Source organism: Rutilus rutilus, assembly GCF_951802725.1.
Source record: "Rutilus rutilus genome assembly, chromosome: 25".
Taxonomy (NCBI): Eukaryota; Metazoa; Chordata; class Actinopteri; order Cypriniformes; family Leuciscidae; genus Rutilus; species Rutilus rutilus.
In genome coordinates this window covers 22,761,533-22,783,629 of record NC_140229.1, presented here as the reverse complement: position 1 = coordinate 22,783,629, position 22,097 = coordinate 22,761,533, and the positions used below count along the sequence as shown (strand labels likewise).

At 37.1% G+C, this 22,097-nt stretch overlaps 1 protein-coding gene across 1 annotated transcript in view; it reads right to left on the bottom strand.

The window, feature by feature from the left end:
* The window catches only part of cwc27 (CWC27 spliceosome associated cyclophilin), a 44,885-nt gene that overhangs the window by 5,288 nt on the left and 17,500 nt on the right, over nt 1-22,097 (bottom strand). Inside the window, exons 10-12 of the mRNA XM_084400555.1 lie at nt 17,468-17,568; nt 2,611-2,720; nt 1,375-1,487 (exon numbers count right to left, since the gene is read on the bottom strand). Of these exons, the coding sequence (XP_084256681.1) occupies nt 1,375-1,487; nt 2,611-2,720; nt 17,468-17,568 (324 nt within the window). The remainder of the gene's footprint in view (nt 1-1,374; nt 1,488-2,610; nt 2,721-17,467; nt 17,569-22,097) is intronic.

Below are 22,097 nucleotides of genomic sequence, written 5' to 3'. Positions count from 1 at the left end.
ATACTTGATTTTCTGCTACAGGAAATCATTAATAACAATGCCCTAAAAATATAAAAAGTGGTACAGTGCCACAACTTGTTAAACATGTCAAGGGGTAAGCTGAGCCATTGGCAAAAATGCACAATCTCATTCCTAAGTACTATCTGTCTGCACATTATTTGCATTTTCATGAACCATCCAGAAAAAAGGTTTAATATTCATGTAGTAAAAAAATATTTTTGAAGCCACTGGCATGGGTCTGTTTTTGGATGAGAAAAATATATCAATAATTCATGGTTAAAAATGTAGCCAAAAAAATACACGATTTTAAATACTGGAAAATCACTAAGAAACACCATATATATTTTGAGCCCTGGAAAAGTTTTTGCAATAACAAATTAATTGTGTGTCACAGGCAGCTAGATATGATGGGATCTTTCTAAATATAAAGAAAAAAAACAGTTTTCTTGATTTAGGGCTGCCACATCTTACCCCCGCTTTTCGCTATGGATTTAATAGTGTTGCAGAAGTCAAACTAGCATGTGTCTGCTCATCACTGCAGAGAGCATAGACAGAACACAAAAAAACATCTGCAGCGACAAAGCGACAAGATTCATTTTCAGAGCTGGGGATCAGAGGACACATGGGCAGATGGTTAGTGCTGGCTTGGTGCTGGTGTAGCTGAATCCTGTTGACTATCACAACTTGGCTTGGGAAGCAAACCAAAAATTGGTCTTCAAAGTGAAGCTAGCAGCCCAAGAAAGTCTCATTGATTATGCTGATTAAAAGCCTGTTGGGGACACCAGCACACCCATATCCAAAACATCTGCTGGTGGTGTTATGGAAAATTCCAACAATGGTTTATCGCCGAGCGCTCGTTCTGCTGGCACCCGTAATGAGCGTCTGTTAGAAAGACAGCACGCGCGTCTGACTGCAGGTTGACGTGCCCCGTCTGGCGTACGGTGGGTGTGACACGTTCCATCTGGGCACTCGGTCTGCTGAAGCAGTTATTTACTCAGTTAAGTCAGCTGAGAAAACTACTTCTCCACAAGTGGCTATTGCAGCGCAGCAAAAACAAACACTGCATACTGTTCTAATGGTGTCAGTGCGCTCCAGAGCCAAACGCATTACTTGGCTGGAGAGCGAGGTGGTTCAGGCACACTTAAGGCCAGCAGCTGTGCCTGATGTGGAGAGAGGTATGAACGTTTTGCTATGTTAGTCCAAATAAATATCTCTGCTACCTTAATGTGAAACAGTAGCTGTGCATTGGGACAACCAATGAGGCGCGAATTATTGAGAATGCATTTGATCACAGACAACTGCAAGTCCATTAGTGCATTAAACCTCTGTAGGAATGCGGAAAACAGCATACAGAACTGAGTAAAAGCCACTCACCAGCCCTTATCGTCATCCTCGCCTAGTTCCTCCATGTTTTCCTCTGGAACACTAGGAGTCTCCGTGATCGCAGATGATAGTTTGGTTTTGAAGCTTTCCAAAAGGGCAAGTGTCTTTAGAGGCAAGAGAAAGTATGTTATTTTGACTTTTCAAATTGTATGATAAAAAAAAAAGACAAGCACACCTAAGTATGATTCCTGTGTATGAGGCACTATATTTTGTAATAGTTTCTATGGAACACAAAAGATATATTTTGAAAAAAGTTTTCAGTGTGTCCAAACAATGAAAGTCAATAGGGTCCAGTGTTGTTTTGGACCCCATTCACGGTAATTGTATGGATAAAAACAGCTGGAACAGGCTGTCATGACATCCTTCAGTCAGACTCTGCTTTAGACCGTATGAACATCAAAACGTGCACATTTTCCAAAACTTCCAAAATCATCAGGTACATCAGTGAGCGAACCGACTCGTAACATTTTGTTTGATAGACAGAGTATCTGTAGTCAATTAATAGCCTACTGGGGTGGAACATTATCAATAAATAACTAATTTCTCTATTTGTCACAAAAAGTATGACTTTGGAGAACTTGTAATAAAGTGGCCCCAATATTCTTCAGAGATCCACCTTTTGTGTTCCACAGTAAACGAGTAAACAAGGCAGCATCGTCATCCTTGAGTGAACAGTTCTTTTAAGAAGAAACTTGTCATTTAGTTCGAGCAGGAATGAGCCAGCTCTTCCCAAATCATAACGAAAACCTTTTTTTTTTACCATTATAAGAGCCGGAGAAAATCTTAGGCTGCATCCGAAATCACATACTTCCCTACTCTATAGTAGGCGAAAAACAGTATGTGACAAATAACTTCGTCCGAATTCAAAGTTCTAATACAAAAATTACCCAGATGACCTGCTATTTCCGGTGAGGTGAAGTGTGCATTCGATGGACGCTTTACTATCCCCATGAGGCCACGGGACAGGATTTATGAATGGAGGTGAAGCAAAGCAACTGACGCTGGTAGGTCACATGATAATGACAACATGGTGAATGTAGTACGTCCAGATTACATTCATACTACACACACTCATACTATATAGAACATACTTTTTTAGCGGTTGGAAAAGTTACTACTTATTCAAAATAAGTACCTACTCAAAAGAGTATGTGATTTCAGAAGCAGCCATAGTGTCTTAAAACAAACACTATAGCCATAGCATAGTGTCTTAAAGCAAAGACCCACCTGAGCCTCTCGACCAGAACCCTTCCTTAGTTTCTGCTTCCTTATTTCCTCATACTTCTTCCTGCTCTCCAGGTACTCTGTCATCGCCTCATTGGTCGGGTTACTGACAACTATCAGAGAGAGAAGAAGAGTGATCACAATCTTGATAAGAGAAATGAACTTACCCTCAGGAATCAATATGTCTATTAGTTTAGTTTACAGTGGGTACGGAAAGTATTCAGACCCCCTTAAATTTTTCACTCTTTGTTATATTGCAGCCATTTGCTAAAATCATTTAAGTTCATTTTTTTCCTCATTATTGTACACACAGCACCCCATATTGACAGAAAAACACAGAATTGTTGACATTTTTGCACATTTATTAAAAAAGAAAAACTGAAATATCACATGGTCCTAAGTATTCAGACCCTTTGCTGTGACACTCATATATTTAACTCAGGTGCTGTCCATTTCTTCTGATCATCCTTGAGATGGTTCTACTCATTCATTTGAGTCCAGCTGTGATTGATTATACTGATTGGACTTGATTAGGAAAGCCACACACCTGTCTATATAAGACCTTACAGCTCACAGTGCATGTCAGAGCAAATGAGAATCATGAGGTCAAAGGAACTGCCTGAAGAGCTCAGAGACAGAATTGTGGCAAGGCACAGATCTGGCCAAGGTTACAAAAAAATTTCTGCTGCACTTAAGGTTCCTAAGAGCACAGTGGCCTCCATAATCCTTAAATGGAAGACGTTTGGGACGACTAGAACCCTTCCTAGAGCTGGCCGTTCGGCCAAACTGAGCTATCGGGGGAGAAGAGCCTTGGTGAGAGAGGTAAAGAAGAACCCAAAAATCACTGTGGCTGAGCTCCAGAGATGCAGTCGGGAGATGGGAGAAAGTTGTAGTAAGTCAACCATCACTGCAGCCATCCACCAGTCGGGGCTTTATGGCAGAGTGGCCCGACGGAAGCCTCTCCTCAGTGCAAGACACATGAAAGCACACCTGAAGGACTCCAAGATGGTGATAAATAAGATTCTCTGTTCTGATGAGACCAAGATAGAACTTTTTGGCCTTAATTCTAAGCGGTATGTGTGGAGAAAACCAGGCACTGCTCATCACCTGTCCACTACAGTCTCAACAGTGAAGCATGGTGGTGGCAGCATCATGCTGTGGGGGTGTTTTTCAGCTGCAGGGACAGGACGACTGGTTGCAATCGAGGGAAAGATGAATGCGGCCAAGTACAGGGATATCCTGGACGAAAACCTTCTCCAGAGTGCTCTGGACCTCAGACTGGGCCGAAGGTTCACCTTCCAACAAGACAATGACCCTAAGCACACAGCTAAAATAACGAAGGAGTGGCTTCACAACAACTCTGTGACTGTTCTTGAATGGCCCAGCCAGAGCCCTGACTTAAACCCAATTGAGCATCTCTGGAGAGACCTGAAAATGGCTGTCCACCAACGTTTACCATCCAACCTGACAGAACTGGAGAGGATCTGCAAGGAGGAATGGCAGAGGATACCCAAATCCAGGCGTGAAAAACTTGTTGCATCTTTCCCAAAAAGACTCATGGCTGTATTAGATCAAAAGGGTGCTTCTACTAAATACTGAGCAAAGGGTCTGAATACTTAGGACCATGTGATATTTCAGTTTGTGCAAAAATGTCAACAATTCTGTGTTTTTCTGTCAATATGGGGTGCTGTGTGTACAATAATGAAAAAAAAAAAAAAGAACTTAAAGGGTTAGTTCACCCAAAAATGAAAATTCTGTCAGTAATTACTCACCCTCATGTTGTTCCAACCATGTAAGTCTTTCGTTCATCTTCGGAACACAAATTAAGATATTTTTGATGAAATCTGACAGAATTTTGACTCCTCCATAGGCTTCCAGTGTGACCGAAACTCACCGGCCCAGAATAGTTATTAAAACATCGTTAAAATAGTCCAAGTAACTACAGTGGCACTACATTAAGTTTATCATGCGACGAGAATACTTTTTGTGCGCAAAAACAAACAAAAATAATGACTTTATTCCACTTTTCATTTCCTTCTCTCTGGGCCTCGTAGTGTTTTTGCGCTGCGCGTCTGTGTTGCACGTCATCACGCAACACACACATGACCGGCGTCGGCCAATAGTGAGCCTACGTGGTGACGTGTAACACAGACGGGCTGCGCAAAAACACTACGCGAACCAACTAGAGGTCCAGAGAGAAGGAAATGAATAGTGGAATAAAGTCGTTATTTTTGTTTGTTTTTGCGCACAAAAAGTATTCTCGTCGCTTGATATACTTAAGATTGAGCCACTGGAGTCACTTGGACTATATTAACGATCTCTTTAATAACTTTTCTGGGCCAGCAAGTTTCGGTCACACTGGAAGCCTATGGAGGAGTGAAACATGGCTCAGATTTCATCAAAAATATCTTAATTTGTGTTCCGAAGATGAACGAAGGTCTTACGCGGTTGGAACAACATGAGGGTGAGTAATTACTGACAGAATTTTAATTTTTGGGTGAACTAACCCTTTAAATGATTTTAGCAAATGGCTGCAATATAACAAAGAGTGAAAAATTTAAGGGAGTCTGAATACTTTTCGTACCCACTATATATATATATATATATATATATATATATATATATATATATATATATATATATATAAACAAATATATATATATATATATATATATATATATAAGTAGTGTGACTAACTTGAAAGGATTTACATGAAAAAGAAAAACAGCTGAATTCCAGAGCAGAAGTTATTACTATCATATGGACATAACTATACATAAAGTTTATACTGCTATAAACTTAGATGAAGATGACAGCTCCTGTGGGCCGATTCCTTCCAAGAATAATCGTATCGCCAATGCCAAAATTTAGGTCCTAAGAACCTCATCAGTGCAAAGGCCAAAATTTATGACTTTTGCAGTCCAAATGACTTTCTGTGCTATAAAGAGATGGATTTTATTCAAATTATAAGGAAACACATGTGATATACAGACATATATACTGAAAGAATTACACAAATGAAATGGGGAAACATATCAAAATGTGTTTATGTAACGCTGAGGCCAACCCATCTTTCAAAATAATCACAGCGAACACTACAAAATTAAGAAAAAAAGAGAAAAGACACAAAAGGAAGAGAAATTGCAATTAATGTAATAAAAAATTCAAAGTTCTGTCATTTCTTCCATGATATTATAACAGGTATACTTGGTGGCAATTTGCAGCATACTGTACCTGTCAAAAGTTTGGAAACATTAAAAAAAAATTATGTTTTTGGATGAAGTCTCTTCTGCTCACCAAGAGTGCATTTATTTAATGAAAAAATACATTAAAAACAGGAATATTGCGAAATATTACAACTTAAAATAAACTATTTCTGTTTAATACATTAAAAAAATTTTAGTTTATTCCTGTGATCAAAGCTGAATTTTCAGCATCATTACTCCAGTCTTCAGTGTCAGTGATCCTTCAGAAATATGATGATTTGATGCGCAGGTAACATTTATTATTATTATTATTATTATTATTATCAATGTTGTAAACAGTCATGCTGCTGAACATTTTTGTGATATAAAAGTTTGATATAAAAGGTCAATCATATGCAGTTTCCTGTAATTAAAAGAATTGTAATGCTATATTTTATTAGATTTTAAACCCATTGTTCTACATTCCAGGTGATATCAATATTATGTCAAAGCAAAATTGTAAACAATTAAAAAAATAAATAATAATATACAATTGCTGAGTATTTTCTTAAAACTGCGGTGAACCAAAGACAGTCTCAAAAACACAGTTTGAAATCGCTGGTGTTTCTGACGTCACAAACTAACTAGAAAACAATCAGATCAACGTGTGATCGTCAACCAGTGGATCTCTGAGCTGGAGTGAGTGAGTGGAGGCGGGGCTCATTTGCATAATCATAGAACCACATATATTAAATGGGGCAAGAGTGTAAATATGTAATTTGGGTGATCAAAGATGAGTTTTAAGAGATTAAGTTATTGACTACAGGGGGACTTTAAAGGCTCATTATGGTTTAGTATCCCACCCCCAGTATATATTTTAAGTAACTAAATTAATATAAACGTGCGTTTAGTTGACTAATGGCTTAAATAGACGACTACTAATCGACTAGAAACATCTTTAGTCGGGGGCAGCCCTAATTTAAAAAAAATTTCAGCCCCTGGTCACTTTCAAAAACTGCAAAATTAACAGTATTTTACTGTAATCTTTCGGTTAATCAATTTACAGGCTTTTACCTGTCACAACTTTACAGTATTTTACCATTACAGTATTTTTCCAAAATTGTAGCTGAATATTTGAATGTTTTACTACATAGACTTTTCTGTCTTATTTAAGAAAGAAAAAAAACCTGAACCCTGCAAGAGGATAAAGACAAATGTAATGGTCTTTTAAAATTCTCTCCTAATTATACCCACCAATTTGAGAAGTGTCTAAAAATAAAGTATGTTCTATTAATTCCACGCTAGAATTGCAGGAATTGGAAAAGTCAATAACATCAAGGCTGGGCTGTTGACACTGGTGTCTACAGGCATTAATGTCCCCCCGCTCAGACGGCTGGCACTGATGTCACAGATTGCCCCGCGGGTACAGTGCTTCTTTCGAGTACACCTGCCCTCATGGCAACTATGACTGAATGCTTCTCCACAACAAGCTCAAGGGGAACAAACTACATCAGACGGAGCCTCCAACATTCGGGTGATTTATTTCATGTTAGCGCTGTCATGTAACGAAAAATCTTTTTCCCCTCACAAATGGAACACTTGTTTATTCTTCGTATTTATGCTGCAGTGAAAACCGCATTGGAGAGAGGCTGGAAATTTGTTTTTCAGCAACTGAGAGAGCGTGCCATGCGTTAGTCTGAGAGCCACTGACTGTGTTTGAAAATGTTTAGTCTGTGGCATGAGCTAATAGAAAACTAGAAAGACAGAAAGAAAGTAATGAGCCAAAGACTATTAAAACACATTAACTGTGTTGAAAACTGAACACTCCACCTCTTTTCAAATCTATAAAAAAACAGGACTGCCAATATGGGATGAAAAGCATGTTTATCGTGGCCGTAGTTTAAACGGTGAAAGATACAGCCTTGATAGGACTGAAATAAACAAGTATTAAAACAAAGTACAAGAACTTTGACATTCTTTGAGTGGCTTGTCTATACTGCACATAAAGGCCTATAAATCATAAAAAAATATTGCTGCAATAGTTTTAACGTTTCTTTATAAGGACTGTTATATACACTACCATTCAAATTACCGTTCAGGGGGTAACGTTAAGACTTTTTCTGAAAAAAAAAAAAAAGCTACTTTTTTTCAGCAAGGATGTATTAAATTGATCAGAAGTGGCAGTTAAGACATTTATAATGCTACAAAAGATTTCTATGTCAAATAAATGCTGTTCATTGAACCTTCATTAAAGACTCCCGAAAAAATGTATCATGATTTCCACAAAAATATTAAGCAGCACAACCGTTTTTGTCATGTCAACAAGCCCTCTTATTTTTTCCAAACAAAAAAAAGATTATTAATACCTGGATGGCAGTAATGTCAGTGATTCAATGAGTGTGATTCAGTGAATGTACCGTCTGACTCAGAAATAACATTTTGAAAGTAAATGGGATTGTGAATAAGTCCAAAATGTTGATATTGTTAGTATGTAGTGTTGTCAAAAATATCCATATTTCAAAATTTATCGATACTGAAATAATTGAAACTGTTCCAAAACTCCTTTTCTGCAGTATCGATACACCAATACCAGCTGCGCGTTCTCGCTCTCTCTTCTCTCCTCCTCCTGTCACTCGCTCGTCTCATTCGCTCCGGTTAAATAGTGCTTGTATTGCACATAATCTTTTCCGCAGGTTTCTCACTCAAACCAAAAGCGCGCGCACTACTGATCTACATAAGTGGCGCTCTCATAAAGCCGCCTCTCAAACAGCTCACAAGCACCAAAAGTACCAAATGTGGCTTACTGCGCTTAAACGGTCAAATACTGTGCCTGTCTTGCAGAGTTTTCAGGTAAATATAGTGAGTTTTGGAACGTAAATAGTTGAGAAAGATAACGCATGTCGTGTAACAGTATATTGGATCCGTGCATAAGCTCTTAAAGTGACAGCAGCCTAATAAACCTGCTGCCGTCTGTCATGTTAATCAGAGAACAAAAGACTGACTGAATAACTTTTGTAACTTTAATTGTAAGCATTAATCTGTATTTCATTTTTACAATGAAGACTGTCCAGTGTTACTTTACCTTTGATTAGCCTAGCTGTAGCATTTCTTACCTGAATATACTATATACCCACCTGAAAAATGTAAAGCTGTTTTCATATTTCATATCTCTCTGTATTCTATTGTATTTTTTTGTGCTATCTTTGCAATTTCTTTATTTGATCATATTTTATTACCGACTGTTTACTGGTCTATTTTTTTGTAAATGTAGTTCAGAAATTAAAATAAAGCCTGTGTAAGCTATAACAACAAAATTATGAGATGATAAATTATCTGTATGGCGGTATTTATGGCAGTTTTTCCTGTGGTATCGAAAATAGTATAAAATATAGATATTTTTTAAGGTATCGTATCGAAGTTGGAAATTCCAGTATTGTGACAACACTATAAGTATGTTAACATTTTTGTTGTTTAATAGTCTTTTGATCTCACAGGACATTCAAACTCAAATGACAAAGCTTTTTATTGCAGCCCGAGCAATAAAAAAAAGCACTGCAGCCCAAGACCATTGTGTGACAGGAAAGGAAGATGCAGCTCACAATCTGTCATCTGTCATTTCTGTAGAGCATCAATTAATATAAGTTAAATTATTAATTCAATTGGACATATAAAAGAAACACGAGGTAATTGTCAATATCCAGCCCAATCAAAAAGCCCCTTCCCCCTTCAAAAAAAGGTGAGATCAATCAGCTTCATTAAATTTAAGTGAATAAAGTATTTTTTTTACCTGTCATTCATTGAAAGTAATTGATTGCTGTTTTTTAACTCTAAACAACCTCTTAAGTCAAGACAAAAGCTGAATTATTGTAGAGTTCTTAATAACTACAGAATGAATCCCCAGAATAATCACTCGAATAATTGTTAGATTAGTCGATTATTAAAAAAAAAACTTGACACAGCTTGAACTGGATCCAATTTACATGCCTGACAGACAAACATCTCGTCCTTCACCTGAAAACATTTCTGTTCGAACTGGAGGTGTAATGTTCAGGTAGAGTGGAACTTAATTAAGTAACTAAAGTTTGAGTGAAACAGGTTATTTGGCTGTCATTAGCTACTCAAACCATGCAATTACTCATTTACAGAGGTATTCAACGCTTGAATGCCACAAATTTAGAGCCGTGATCAAAATCACCTTTTCTAAAAGTCAGCGCCGGTAACAACCCTTTTCTTCGTGATTTATGTGAGCAAAAAGTGATGCCTTCCACTAGGCTTGCTCAACGCTCGCGCTTCGGCCCAGCTGCAAGACTGCTGAATGATGGCACCCTTAGGGCCCACAACAGCAGCACACTCCATCTACTCCAGCTGGTGCTGCTAAGTACTGTCTTTGAGTTTGACGGCTATTCTAACAACATTCCATCCCTCTCCTGTCACTCGGGCCGAAAAGAGCTACAAATCAAGCAACAGGGGGTTGATGGGGACGACAAACACCTCATCATTTGGGAGGTGGATTATTTCCCTTTCGCTGGTCAAGAACGAGTGGATGAACTCAAGGCTTCTCGAAGCTAACTGTGGTCCATCAGTCGACGCTAGCATCTTCAGAAGCCCAGCATGGGAGGACGTGAGCTTCTGCTGAGAATTACTCGGTGGAATTCAATGCTAAAGGTTTGAACTTAATGAGAAGAAACAAACAAAATGGAATTAGTTCATCTAGTGTGCATTTGACAATCAGCATTTACAAGTGTTTTTGGTAGCCTACGTTTTTATGAAGGTAGTGGGTCTCAACTGTAGTATATCCAAAGTAAGTCAAAACCTGAAGATCCCACTAGATAGGTCGCAATATTCTGATTAAATAACAGAGTTGCTTGTTGTTTTCTAACTTAATAGAAATTGTGGCACTCAATACATCCCTTATTTTCTTTAAAGGGGTGGTATAATGCCCTTTTCACAAGATGTAAAATAAGTCTTTGATGTCCCTAGAGTGTGTATGTGAAGTGTTAGCTCAAAATACCACAAAGATATTTTTATATAGCATGTTAAAATTGTCACTTTTTGAGGGTGAGCACTGTTTTTGTGTCTGTCCCTTTAAATGCAAATGAGCTGCTGCTCCCGGCACAGAGGGCGGAGCTTCAACAGCTTGTGTCCTGAAAAACTTTTAGCCTTTTATGTTCAAACTGGAGTCAGACAAAGATAAAGAGACTCAAGAAGAAGTGAAAACATGTAAACAACATTTCTGAATGGTTAGTTGATGAATTTATGTTGCTTATGTGTAGATATCTTCGAGTCATTGATTAGCATATTCTATCATGATAATCTATAAAATCGTTCCCGGGGGCGAGGTTTATGTAAATTTTAGGGTTAGTGATGTCACTAACCCGGGAGGAATGTTGTGTAGTAGTCCTTAAAAAATAAGTTCTTTAGAATAAAATATCTCCCTTTGCTTTGAACTTTGAGTGTCGTGACTTTGCAGATGTTGTTTATGCTCAAACAGCAACATTACACACTAACTACAGTTAAAAAAGTGAAATCATAATCAACCACCCCTTTAAAAAAAAAAGACACTTCTGTCAATGGGGCCAATTTTGGGGCATTTAAAATGAGAAATTAATAATTTTATAAAACCACTTCATTCATTCTTCAGCTGAAACTTTACATTATAGCATTTTTGGAGCTGTCAAGCTTTTTCAACCATTTTTACACTTATTTTAGGGTTTTAGCATTGCATTGCCATTGTAATGTGTAAAACTGGATAGAACTTTACAACAAAAATGTTAGTAAGCAATATTTTGCACACTAAATACTAGTTATACATATTGTTTACGTCTTGTGGCTATACTATTAAAATAGTAATTTAAGCTTATGAATTGGTCGCCTTCATTTCCATTGTAAGCGCCTCACTGTAACCCAAATTTCTGATTTTTCCACAGAAAAAAGAGATCATTCCATAATTAACATTATGCCACAAATTCTTTTGGTTGAGCTTAATTTGTACTGAACCCTGGATATTATCTACCCGAATACGCTGACAACTCTTTTGAGGACCAAGTAAAATTTGACAGTTATATAATACCAAAAAGTCAGAGTCGCTTCGAAGTTGTGCATCTCGAAAAAAAAAAATGCTGCACGCGAGTTAAACCTGAGCACTGAACACGTATATTTCCGGCTCATATTTTCTGCCTTTTTTCTCTTTCGGCCAAAAACTAAAAATGCATTTTCGACCAATAATTTCCGGCGGCTGAAATTTCGGAGCATCCCTGATAATTATATATAAAAATCTGTTAAATATGATTCTGCATTGAACTGAATGCAATATAATATATTGATATTTTATATTATTTTAATATATTTTCTCTCCAATTTTGGTGTTACTTTAAATAAAAGTGTGGTTATTTTTATTTTATTGGCTTGTATTTTTTTAATTTTGATTCAATAAAATTGAAATAAGAACTATTTTCAGTTTTCGGCCAAGTGCATCAAGAATTTTCGGTTTCTACCTGAATTTTAATTTCGGTGCATCCCTAACTATTATTATTATTATTTTTTATTATTATAATAACAAAATATACACACACATACAACTGGGCAAAACTTTGGATTAGGATGTTTTTGAAAGAAGTTTCTTCTGGTCACCAAGGCTGCATTTATTTGATAAAAAAAAAAAAAAAACATTAATATGTAAATAAAGTAATATTGATGAAATATGAATAGAATTTAAAATAACTTTTTTTTATTTTAATATATTTTAAAAAGCTTTATTATTTTCAGCACCATTACTCCAGTCTTCAGTGTCACATGATCCTTCAGAAATCACTGATACTTATTGGGTGGCAAATCTAGTGCAAGGAAACGAATGCATTGAAATGCTTTGATAGAAAATCATTTTCTAAAGTGTCTTTTTGTAAGATTATGCTCTGACAATTTCTCTTACACATCAATGTGTTTGACTGACAAGGCTCCATTGAAATGAAACACCCTGTGCACACAGGCATAACCTGTATAAATAACTCAGAGTAGTAGAAAGAATGTTGCCACATCATTTAGGGTGGGTAGAAAACGGACAGTGTTTTTAGCATGTCTCTCTTATTTTTGGCTCTTACAAATGACAGCCATGCCAAGAAAGAGAAAACCAGACTAGACGAACATGCTATAATTTATGTCTTGAAAACTAAAGTGATGCCTGTCGAAAATAATAATTCAAAAAGGTACAAATGTCTTCTAGCTTGCTTGGTGAATTGCGGAGGAGACAATTGGCTTCTTCCTAAAATAAGATACCAGATGCCAAGAGAGCGGGTTGCGGTTATTAGAGAGAGGGGAGGAATGTGTTTGCTTTTGGGACTGAATACAAAGCTGGAAGTAGCCTCTGTGGACATATGAACACTAGAGAACCGGACTCAAACCCAAACATTGAGATTAGGGGGTGGGGCCAGATGTCTCGATGGCAAGACAGCCAACTTCTGGATATTGACACAGAGATGGAAGCAGAACATCGGTGAAGCTGGTTTAAAATGTGATGATTGAAGTTCAGTTTTAGACACGGTTTTTGCATTTTGTTGAGAATGAATAGAACAACCATGTTGCAGAAAACTGACACAGGAAAAGCCTATTCATTTGTTTTTAATATAGCAGTCATAAATTAATGTAAAAAAAAAAAAAAAAAAAAAAAAAGTTTATTATTCTAGAAATATAAGTTAATATACATTTGTATATATATATATATATCAATTATATAATTTTTACTGCTATTAGTACTATTGATTTCACATTTTTTGTTTCTAATATAAACTACAATTCAGCATACATTTAATTATATTATTCCAACATGTTTATTATATTGAGTTCTATTTTATTAGTTAGAAGTAGTAGTAGTACACTGTAAAAAGTGATCAGTTGACTTAACTTTTAAAAGAAGTGAGGAAACCCATTGCCATAAAATTATTAAGTAAATAAACGTCATGCATATTTGAAAAAATTAAGTGGAATTAAGTGGAATGTGGAAATGTCAAGTTCACATAACTTAATTTCTTCAATTACATGAAGTTTATTTACTTAATAATTTTATGGCAACAGGTTTCCTCACTTTTTTAGTTACGTCAACTGATCACTTTTTACACAGTGTAGCAGTAGTAAAAGAATTACTATTATTATAAGGAATTACTATCATTATATTAATATTATTAAGGATTTAAAAGGAATTTTCTTCCCACCAGAGCAATTCAAGCACAAAGTACTATTTTAAAAGTTTTTAATGGTTTTTAACTTTGACACCGCTTTATAAAAGCATGTCTGTCTGATGCATAGTCTATTTACACAGACAAACAGTTAAAGACAATAGAATATAAAGAGCACAGAAATGTGTCCTGTGTGAACAGCCCCCAAACATGCCTCTGACAGACTGACAAATGGGTCGCTGTGGGCAGACATGCATTTCTGACACTCATTTTCTTCTCGTAAATAACAAAATCAATACCAAAATATCTGCATACTTTTCAAAGTGACTTGGGAATTTCACGTGTCTTCAACAGTTTGGTCAAATTTGTCTTTCACAGTCATTACGAAAGCCCTTCGAAACAAAGCTGACAGTCTTAAAAATATATTATACCTCCGTCAGCATTACGATTTGTAACACTTACTTTTTCATTTATTTCTTTTAAATTCTACTGCAAACGCAAAGGCTGGTCACTCCAGATTACCCACAAAAATGTGGATAATGTCAACACCATACTGGCACAAGTGACTGTTTAAGCGTTTTGTCAAGAAACTGTCATAGCGCCAAATGAAGAGCCAATGAGAGAATGTTTAAGTTCTTCTATTGTACATTTGCATGTGCTATTGAACAAACTAGATTTTTCACACATGACAAGTTCTAAAACTAAGTTCAAACTAATGATTATCAGGGTGTATTTAGTTTTACTGGCGAAACTAAAACCACGATTGCAATTCATTCCTAATTTACTGGAACATCCCATCATACAAACTCTCCAAGACAGCTCTTCGTAATTCATTTTATAATAAATACTGTCCTGCCTGCTAAAGCAAGTAGGCCTCAAACATGAACTGGCTGCTGAGCGTAAATAGCACATTCCAGGCCAAACGTTAAAAGACACTGACAACGACAAGGGTGAGGGGACACACCTTTGCCCCCTGAGAACACACAACGTGAAGACAGTGATATACAACAGGGCCATTGCAAAGCTCTGCAGAGGTCAAAGGTTAGCCTGTGCAAATCTCAAGCATGCAGTGATCCTCACAGGAAGTAGAGCGAAAACCCAAGAGCCAGGAGTGCTTTCTGGATCTGACAAACAGAAAAGGCTCCGACCTTGTCTGTGTGAGCTCTGTGCGCACTTTGAGCAGTGAAGTGAAATGAAATGTTTTTAAGTCTCTTTTCTAAGAGAAAACTTAAACATTCTTTTGAATAGATACACCTCTATCTCAAATCCTGTGAGGATAACATCTTCTTTGGTAATGAGAAGAATATTCGAATAACTTCTTTCTCTTATCTGATTTGTCCACAACATATCAAGTTTGAGGAAATTAAGGAGATTGAGTGAAAACAGCAGTAACGCATTACAAGTAATGTGAGTTACGTAATCAAATTACTTTTCAAGTAACTAGTAAAGTAACGTATTACTTTTAAATTTACAAAAAAATACCATTTATTTTTTCAAATAAGTAAAGCAAGTTGCTTTGTTTTGCCATGTATTGACTGACATGTTGAGAGAAATCGTGAGTAAGTGAAGAGGTGTTGCGTGCGAACATGATTATTGTAGATCTAGACTAAATATGTGAGCATTTACTCATATCACTTGCACAAAAACAGATTCTGTATTCCAAATGAATAACTCTCAAATATGCTTTTTGTATTTAATCTCACTTTATTAAACAATGTCTTTGCTGCTGACCTTTGATGATCCAATTCAACCATACAAATAACCAAAAATGACGTTAAATTAACATCATATTTGAGTTTAATTTCTTTGTTTTTATTGCTGATGTATAAGAGTGTTGAACTTTCTTGTTCTGCGGTCTTCTGCAATCCATGGCAGCACAGCTGAAAGGTTTGTTTGAGCTAAACAGACGTGATTTTGCATTTCCTTCAGCCTGACGCTTATGGTTTTATTTTATTTTTTGTTATTAAAAACAAGCAAGCCTAGCCCAGATGAGAAAAAGTAAAAATTCCATAAAAAGTAATTAGGTAACACAATTAGTTACTTTTTTAGGGATTAGCGCAATGTTGTAATTAAGTACTTTTAAAAGTAGCTTTCCCCAACACTGGAAAAAGGACAAAAAGATATACTTGCATAAATCAGCAGAGCGGCACGTTTTTATGGTTATGATAAATATTAGAAAGGAATGTTGCCAAACCACAGAAACCTTTGCAAACAGGAGAATATTAGAAACTAGACTTAACTACTATTTTAAGGGAGGGGGGGGGGGGGGGGGGGTGGGGGTTATATTTTGCATAATGGAAATAAAGGCTTTTTTAAACCATTATTTTTTGCTTTGTGATTATTTATACTTTATTTATTTGTATTATTAGATTTTTTTTTTATATTAAGCATTCCTTCCACCACATTTTCATTAGTACAAAGAATGTAACTGACATTCTCTAGTCACTGATTACTACAACAAAACTGTTTTACTGTACAACCGTAATAAATGTAATCCAAACATCTTTGAATCATTTTAAGCACTATAAATTGAACAAAATAAAAATCATTAAATACTAGCATGATGTATAAATACCTTCATTTAATTTATTTATTGTAATTTTCTTTAAGCAAAATATAATAACCTTTTTTTTTCTTTTGCTTTTGGGCTGAAATATGGCATGGTTATTTATGTTCATGCTTAAAAAATAGAAAATATTACTAAATTATCATTTTGACATGTTTTAGGGGATAACTAGAATTTTGCCTGCTCCTCACACAAAGGTATTGTATGGTTTTAAAAGAAAAATACAAATATTGTGCACAAGTCATATGGACCATTTCACTGGGGCTTTTACCATTTTTAGAGCTTGGCACCCCGTGGTCAAAGCTGCTTTCATTGGGTATATTTAAACTTGGTAATTTTGTGTGTTTTTACTGATCAAATAGCTATGGGAAACCCAAGTAAACAGCAGTCCAATCAACACCATGGAATGATGTAAATTGGCCCATTTTTAGAACATTCTGCAAAAATTCTTCTTTTGTAATCCAAACATTACACTGATTTGGAATGATATGGGGTTGAGTAAATGATTACCGACTGATGACTGAAAAAAAAAAAAAGTTTCATTGCTCTCTTTAAAATGCTCACAAAAGGTAAGCAATCAACTAGGCACGTCCAAAAAAATGACTAAATAACAGCTAGAAATGCCAAATGTTTAATGTTATCCACACGCTCACTTCACAGCCAACATTCAGGCTTTCAAAACACATAAACACAGCAGCTTCAGATTTTTTTTTCATATGTATAAAAAAGCAAGGGCTGATGTACAAAAACAAACCTCCAAAACTGAACAATTCAGTTGTTTGGAGGACCTCAGTACATGCTGACTTGATTTTGGGAGAGGTTAAAATGCTTTCATTACACCATGTGCGAGAAATAAATTACGCTTTCACTCACGCTTTCAGCTTTTCAAATTCTGTCAATAAAAAGACAAACAGCTGTGATTTCGTGGCAGAGACACTCACCCTCAGTGACATCCTCCTCTTTCTTCACACCATCTTCTTTTCGCTGTTTGATTGCGAGTAATTCTTTCTTCAGCTGGCGAGCTTCTTTTCGCAATTCATCACTGCGGAAAGACATTCAACCAAAAGCTGGAATTAATTTCCAGTCTTGGAAGGAACACTTTCCCAATAAGTCTTGCAAAATGCAGAAGGGAAAAACATGTTACGGAAGGAAAAACATGTAGCACATTTTTTCATGCATAGCAATTGAAGATATGTTCCTGCTATCTGTGATAAATCATTCAAATAATAAATAAAACGTTTTAACAAGTTGACGTGACATGATGGAAACTTACCAAACCTTAAATATGCTCAGAAGACCAAATGTTCTCAAGAACAAATTTAAATTAATAAATGTTTTAAGTCAACAACAAAAAGCCCTAGAAAGTAGCCAAAACATCACAGACACAAAATTATTCAAAGTGATATACTTAAAAAAAAAAAAAACGAGCAACTATTCGTCTGGTGTGCACAACTAACGAAAGAGCCACAAGCTCATGAACTTTTTTATTGTTTAGTGCAAATGTGTGCAAAAACTTCCACAAGCCTTTCTTTAAGTTTTTTGTTGACATCCTGTCACAAATTCACAGTTGAGTTGCTGTATCTATAAGATTTTGCAAGAGCGAATTTCAGGATTGTAGCTATAGTCAAGAAGGAAAAAACTCGAACATGTCTGAATGTCTGCAGGGTGCTGGACTCCTTTCTTTATTAATATGTATTTATTTGAAATGGTTGATATGAAAATACAATCCCCAGAACAGAACACAGGATATGAACATCTCCTTAGCTCCGGGGTTTCCAACTGATTAAGCTTCTCATTCCACAATTAACAAGGGGATTGTGTGTGTTCACATAAAACGGGAATAAAACCAACAATTATCTTAGGCATAGTGTTCCAACATGTGTCAGAAACAAATATGTGCATTAGAAGTATAAAACTCTCTAATAAATCGTGTGGCGCCTTGTTAGATCAAGAGTTCAGCGCGGTGTCCAGACAGTCCAGGGTTCTGGCACCTCAAGAAGGGATGTTGTGGCTGAACCGATACACCTCCAGAACTCCAACAGTGAGCTCTCATTATGGTCTTTAGCATGGCTGTGGACATAATCTGTGCTCTCAAACTGGCAACAGAAACCCTGCGGCATCAAAGTACCGCACACAAGTCTGCTTGAAAAAATGGGGAGTATCAATTCATATCGACTCCAGAGCTGGTTGGTATGAAAGCAATTTGGCTCAATTTGTGGACGTAAACTGCTGTTGATGATCATCCAATTTATAGCAAGTGACACTGATGTCCTGCAAGCAGCACGGCTAAATAAACTATCATATTGACTCTGTACTTACCTAGCTCCAATGCTAAAGATAAAGACCGAAAAAAAGAAAAAGAAAAGAAAAGGACCTGGGGCCGCATTCATGAAAACCTTCTTTAAGAAAGAAGTTAAGAAACCTCCTAAGATACTATTTAAATTTCTTAAGAACTATTGAATCGCAACTGAATGCTGCTAAGCGAGGTTTGACTCTTTTGACTAATTTGACTCTTCTTTGTAGAGTTGTTACTGAATCTAGAATTCAGCATAGTCATGACCAATCATTATTTAAGTTCATTGGCGTCGGAAGAAAAAAAAAAGTGGGTGGGTCCTCCCCCAGAAAAATGTTACTGGAGTAAATACCATTTCATTCTGGTGCCTTTTAATTAAACAAGTAAACTAAACTCCACTTAACGTCGGGCGGTGCTTTGCCTCCACGTCGTGCATTAAATGCACAGCTATCCGTGGATTATCCCCCTAATATGGTAATTTGCCAGCAATGACAACTTAAAGCTGTTATTGATGTTTGCAACGCAATATTTGACTGGAAAGGTACAACGGGCGGTTACTTTCGTCAGTTGCGGCTCGTTGAGAAATATAATGTAGCGATTCAGCGGAAATGGAGTTTAATTTATTAATTTTAATTAAAAAATATATTTAATTTAATTCCTCAAGTGGAATGGATTTGACTGACGACGCTCTGAAAAGCGAACAGACAAATGCGCTGAATTAGAGACGGTAAAAGTGAGTGGGTATAATATCATTGATCTTAAAAAGTGGGTGGGTCCGGTCCCACCCATATACAATGGTTCCGACGCCCATGTTTAAGTTACCGATCATGTTGTCACTTCAGAGTACTCATGCACATTTCTAGAAATATGCATCATATGTAGCTAATGTTTTGATGTAATGCTTAATGTTAGAAACGTAATATGCTTAAAGAATCTATTGAAAGTTGGAGGTTATTCTAAATTTAAGAGGTTATTTAAGATGACAAAATATTCTGAACGTTCTTCTTAAGTCAGAAAATAACAAGTTAATAGTAGTTAAGAAAAGTTTTACTCTTAAGAATACCAAGTTCAACCACGAGGAGTAGGCTTGACAATGGGTGCGTCTCAATCAGCTCCCTAGTTCAGTAGTCAGGGAGTCTGCTATTTTAAGGGCTGTCTCGATCGCAAAAATCCTACGCTCACTCCGTAAAAAGTCCCACAATGCACCGTGAAAACCAGGGAGCCTCGATGCTCACTGCGTTCCCTTAACGGAAGTTCAGAAGCCGAAACATGAATCACATGAGCCAACTGACCTATAAAATAACAAGATTGCATACCAGACAGGGGCAATCTTGGATAAACTAAATTTTGCCATTGAGCAAGGCACTTTACCTCTAGTTGCTTCATGAGGATTGAAGGTATGAACCCAAAATGGAGCAACTAGAACAAGATGACATCCTGCTGTCTCCTGCTCCATGGTAGCTAACAAAAAGAAAAAGAAAAACATTGCCACTGATGTCCAACCGAGCAAGTGATAATCAAATTTGTTTGAACTGGTCTTACACCTGAGGTAATCTAACCCTCCAAAAAAGGATCTTATAGCCAGTGCTCTTATTCAGACAATAGAGGCAGATGTCACAGGACAGCTGATAAGGACAGGCCCAGGCAGACACACACTTCCAAGGTGTGAGGTCCTCATTGATGAACTGCCAAGCTCGCCTCGATGAGAGGAAGTTGCTTCCATGTGCAAACACTGCCCCCACCCACAGCTGCCTTCTAGAGAACCAACCCTTCTGGCAGCTCCCAAGACAGCATCTTCTATTGGGGTATAATAATATTTTCATAGGACTTGACAGCTAAGTTTTGATGCCAGGTTCTTACATGGCTACAAAGCACAGGTAAGCTGCAGAGCCTGGGCCTCCAGCCCAAAAACACGTGAGCCATTCAAGCCCGTAACAATGACTGCCTTTGTTCCATCCATCTGCTCCTCTCAGCTGACACACGTTCTCTCCGGCAGCTCTCTTCTGTTACTCCTGTTGAACCTCGGGTCCCCAAACGCCAGGTTCCTAGTTTCTAGGTTCTCAAGGGGCAAACGTACGGCACTGTCGACGTTTTAAAGGCTGACCTTGTAGAGGACCTCTTCTAGTGTTTGGGAGCTCAGGTAAAGGGGAACCTCATGGACACTGGCATTCGTTTGTTCTCCTCTTTAGGTCCCCAACCCTGAAAAGAGTGCATCACCTGCAGTGGAGCCACTCAACATCGATCCACTGCTGGAGATCTTGGTAAAGCCTTCGGTCTTGGTTAAAGCTGACATTCTCATTTCCTGCACATGTTTTGTTAGTTCATAGAAGGACCAATTAAGGTGACAGAGTTAGAGTACAGGTCAGATCATCTCAGCTGGTTCAGGTGCTTAGCCGTTCACTGACTTCAAACCTGGCTAGGGTGGAGGGTGTCTCTCACACAAAACTCTCAGATGGCTTTACAAGATCTGGAATATTATGGTACTCTGAACCACTATTATGGTGTTTCATGGTGGGTTTTTGTCCTTTTTGAAGCTCTGGTAACTTGCACGACTAGTCAACTAACTTTACCACAATGTTCTGACTAGTCATGGATAGGCTTCAGAAAAATGACTAAAAATGAATAGTTGGCCTAACTGCTCTAATACGCTTTAATTGTACAGAAAGGAAAAATTGTGTTCCTTTAATAGCTTCCATTGTGTTGGAATGAACAAATGCACATTTTGGCAAGAAAACAAGAGAAGACGTGAAGATTCCACAAGGGTGAAGAGTTATCTATTAGAGGCCTACATTGACCCTTGGTCGGAAATGAGCAGGCCATATAGGGAAACACCTCCGACTAAGTGCCAATTTTGCTTGCCTGGACATGCTACCATTTACCAAACAAGAGCGGCATATCCTAGGCAACAGCAACACAATGGGTCTCTCAGCTAGATTGCCAGTAAGAGTGGAGAAAGCTGAGAAAAATGCAGAGACAGGAACACCTTCTAATTTACTCCTCAGGGCTCAACAAATTCCTCCGAATATCCTTTTGTTCTTCAGGTGGAGTCCATCTCCACCATATCGATCATGTTTGTGACGATATCACAATGAGATGTGTTATTATTCAGGTAGACACTAACTAATTATTACCAACTTTTACAAAAAACCATGGCAGTAGAAATCAAGCTTGTGTAGCTAGGAGCGTTTGTGTTCATGTACCTGTGTAGAGAATGTTTTGGGCCTAAAGCAACAAACTGAATTTATACTCAGGAAAAGTAAAAGGCAAAGAATGAAAGT